The sequence below is a fragment of the Sorghum bicolor genome, chromosome 8, assembly GCF_000003195.3.
Source record: "Sorghum bicolor cultivar BTx623 chromosome 8, Sorghum_bicolor_NCBIv3, whole genome shotgun sequence".
Classification (NCBI taxonomy): Eukaryota; Viridiplantae; Streptophyta; class Magnoliopsida; order Poales; family Poaceae; genus Sorghum; species Sorghum bicolor.
The window spans coordinates 38,301,400-38,304,258 of record NC_012877.2 but is presented as its reverse complement, the minus strand read 5'-3'; the positions used below and the strand labels follow the sequence as shown (position 1 = coordinate 38,304,258).

Below are 2,859 nucleotides of genomic sequence, written 5' to 3'. Positions count from 1 at the left end.
TTTTGTTTCCTTGATGGTTATTCTGGATATCACCAAATCCCAATCCACCCAGATGACCAAGAAAAGACTACCTTTACATGTCCATATGGAACTTATGCATACCGACGAATGTCGTTCGGATTGTGCAATGCTCCAGCTTCTTTCCAACGGTGCATGATGTCTATTTTCTCGGACATGATTGAGAAGATCATGGAGGTTTTCATGGATGATTTTACCGTCTATGGCAAAACCTTCGATCATTGTTTGGAGAATTTAGACAGAGTCTTGCAGAGATGTGAAGAAAAACAATTAATCCTAAACTGGGAGAAATGCCATTTTATGGTTCAGGAAGGAATAGTGCTAGGACATAAAGTGTCCGGACGTGGTATAGAGGTGGACAAAGCAAAGATTGAAGTTATTGAAAAACTTCCACCTCCCACGAATGTGAAAGGAATCCGTAGCTTTTTGGGACATGCAGGGTTTTATAGACGCTTTATCAAGAATTTCTCTCAAATTGCTAGACCCCTAACTAATCTCCTAGCTAAGGACGCATCTTTCATCTTTAGTGATGAGTGTCATAAATCTTTTCAAACTCTTAAGAAAGCACTCATCTCAGCCCCGATTATCCAACCACCTGATTGGAATCTTCCTTTTGAGATCATGTGTGATGCTACCGATTTTGCGGTTGGTGCCGTTTTAGGACAAACCAAGGATAAAAAGCACTATGTCATATCCTACGCTAGCAAAACCTTGTCTGGACCACAGCTCAATTACACTACAACTGAAAAAGAGCTTTTAGCTGTTGTCTTTGCTATAGACAAGTTTAGATCTTACTTAGTGGGGGCAAAGATAATCATCTATTCAGACCATGCTGCTCTCAAGTACCTCCTCACTAAGAAAGATGCTAAGCCTCGTCTAATTCGATGGATTATTCTACTCCAAGACTTTGACATAGAAATTCGAGATAGGAAGGGAGTTGAGAATTCCGTAGCCGACCACTTGTCTAGGCTTCAATATAAGGAAACACATGATGAACTTCCCATAAATGACTACCTAAGGGATGACACCCTACTTAAGATAACACATGCAGATCCATGGTACGCAGACATCGTAAACTTTATAGTAAAAGGCTATGTCCCACCTGGTGTAAACAAAAGGAAGTTGCTTCACGATAGTCGTTTCCACCTTTGGGATGAGCCATATCTTTTCCGAGTCTGCGCTGATGGACTCTTGAGAAGGTGTGTTCCTATGGCTGAGGCTACTCAAATTATGGAAAGATGCCATACCTCGCCATATGGAGGACACTATGGAGCATTTCGAACACAAGCTAAAATTTGGCAAAGTGGTTTTTTCTGGCCAACGATGTATGAAGATACAAAGGACTTTGTCAGGAGATGCCACCGGTGTCAAAAACATGGGAATATTAACTCACGAAATGAAATGCCTCTCACAAATAATCTTCAAGTAGAACTTTTCGATGTTTGGGGCATTGATTTCATGGGGCCATTCCCTATGTCCGGGAATTGCGAATATATCTTAGTAGCTGTGGACTACGTATCCAAATGGGTGGAAGCCCTACCTTGTCGATCAGCTGATTCAAAACATGCCAAGAGAATGTTCCACGAAGTTATCTTTCCTCGTTTTGGTATACCCCGGATAGTTATAAGCGATGGAGGTTCCCACTTCATCGACAAAATCTTCCGGAAGTACCTAGCCGATCATGGAGTTCGACACAACGTCGCAACACCATACCATCCTCAGACTAGCGGTCAAGCCAAAACATCTAACAAACAAATCAAAAATATTTTACAAAAGACCGTAGATGAGATGGGTAAGGGGTGGAAGGACAAACTTCCTGATGCACTTTGGGCATATAGAACTGCATTCAAAACACCCATAGGCATGTCACCTTATCAACTTGTATATGGAAAAACTTGTCATTTGCCTGTGGAAGTAGAGTTTAAGGCTCATTGGGCACTCAAGAAATGGAACATGGATCACCACCTTGCTAGCGAGAATCGTCTGATGCAACTATCTGAGCTAGAAGAATGGAGAGAGAAAGCCTACCACAATTCAAGGATCTATAAAGAGAGAACAAAACGATGGCATGATAAGAGAATCAAGCACAAGGAGTTTAAGCCTGGAGATAAGGTTCTACTATTCAATTCAAGAGTTAAGCTCTTTGGTAATGGTAAGCTACGAAGTAAGTGGGATGGACCATACAAGGTTATTGACACTTCAACTCATGGAGCTATTACCATCCAAGATGACATAGGTAACACTTTTAAGGTAAATGGTCTACGCTTGAAAATCTATCTTGAGCCACAAAACAACCTGGCAGAGGAGCTTGATGTGATTGAGTTTATAGAATTCTAAGCTCTCATAAGCTCTAGACAATTACCTAACCCTTAACATGTTCCACGAGTTTTGTTGTCTATTTGGGTTGTGCAGGATTTTGAAGCTTAAGAAGAGTAAGACCGAACATGCAGGCCACAAGAGTGAACGACTATGTCAACATCCAGCTTGGGGGAGGCACCCCCACGTGTATCTAGATAAGTATTACTTTTCCTCCTTTGGTTTTATTTTCTAGTATTCGGAATTAAATAAATAAATAAAAATGCATAACCATGAAACCAAACAAAGTTTTTCTTTTGAGTAATATACAATAGTTTTGTGTAATCCTAAGTTTTAAAATAAAAGAGAGTTTGGTTCAAGTCTAGGTAATTGACAAACATGATATGAGAAGGTCTGAGCTACTATTTAACTTGTTTCAAGTTTTGTTAGAGTTCTGGAGATTTTATCTTTTCAAAATCTAAAAATTCATAAAAAATATATATATATATATATATCATAATACCTAGAGTCTTATAAGAAATAAAT

The 2,859-nt window shown here is 39.6% G+C and overlaps 1 protein-coding gene across 1 annotated transcript; it reads left to right on the top strand.

The window, feature by feature from the left end:
* On the top strand, window positions 319-2,196 carry LOC110429703 (uncharacterized protein K02A2.6-like; the record flags this gene model as incomplete). Its single annotated transcript, XM_021446065.1, has 3 exons — window positions 319-721; window positions 1,109-1,227; window positions 1,363-2,196. Coding segments are annotated over exons 1-3 (1,356 nt in total), but the record flags the coding sequence as incomplete, so codon positions are not given.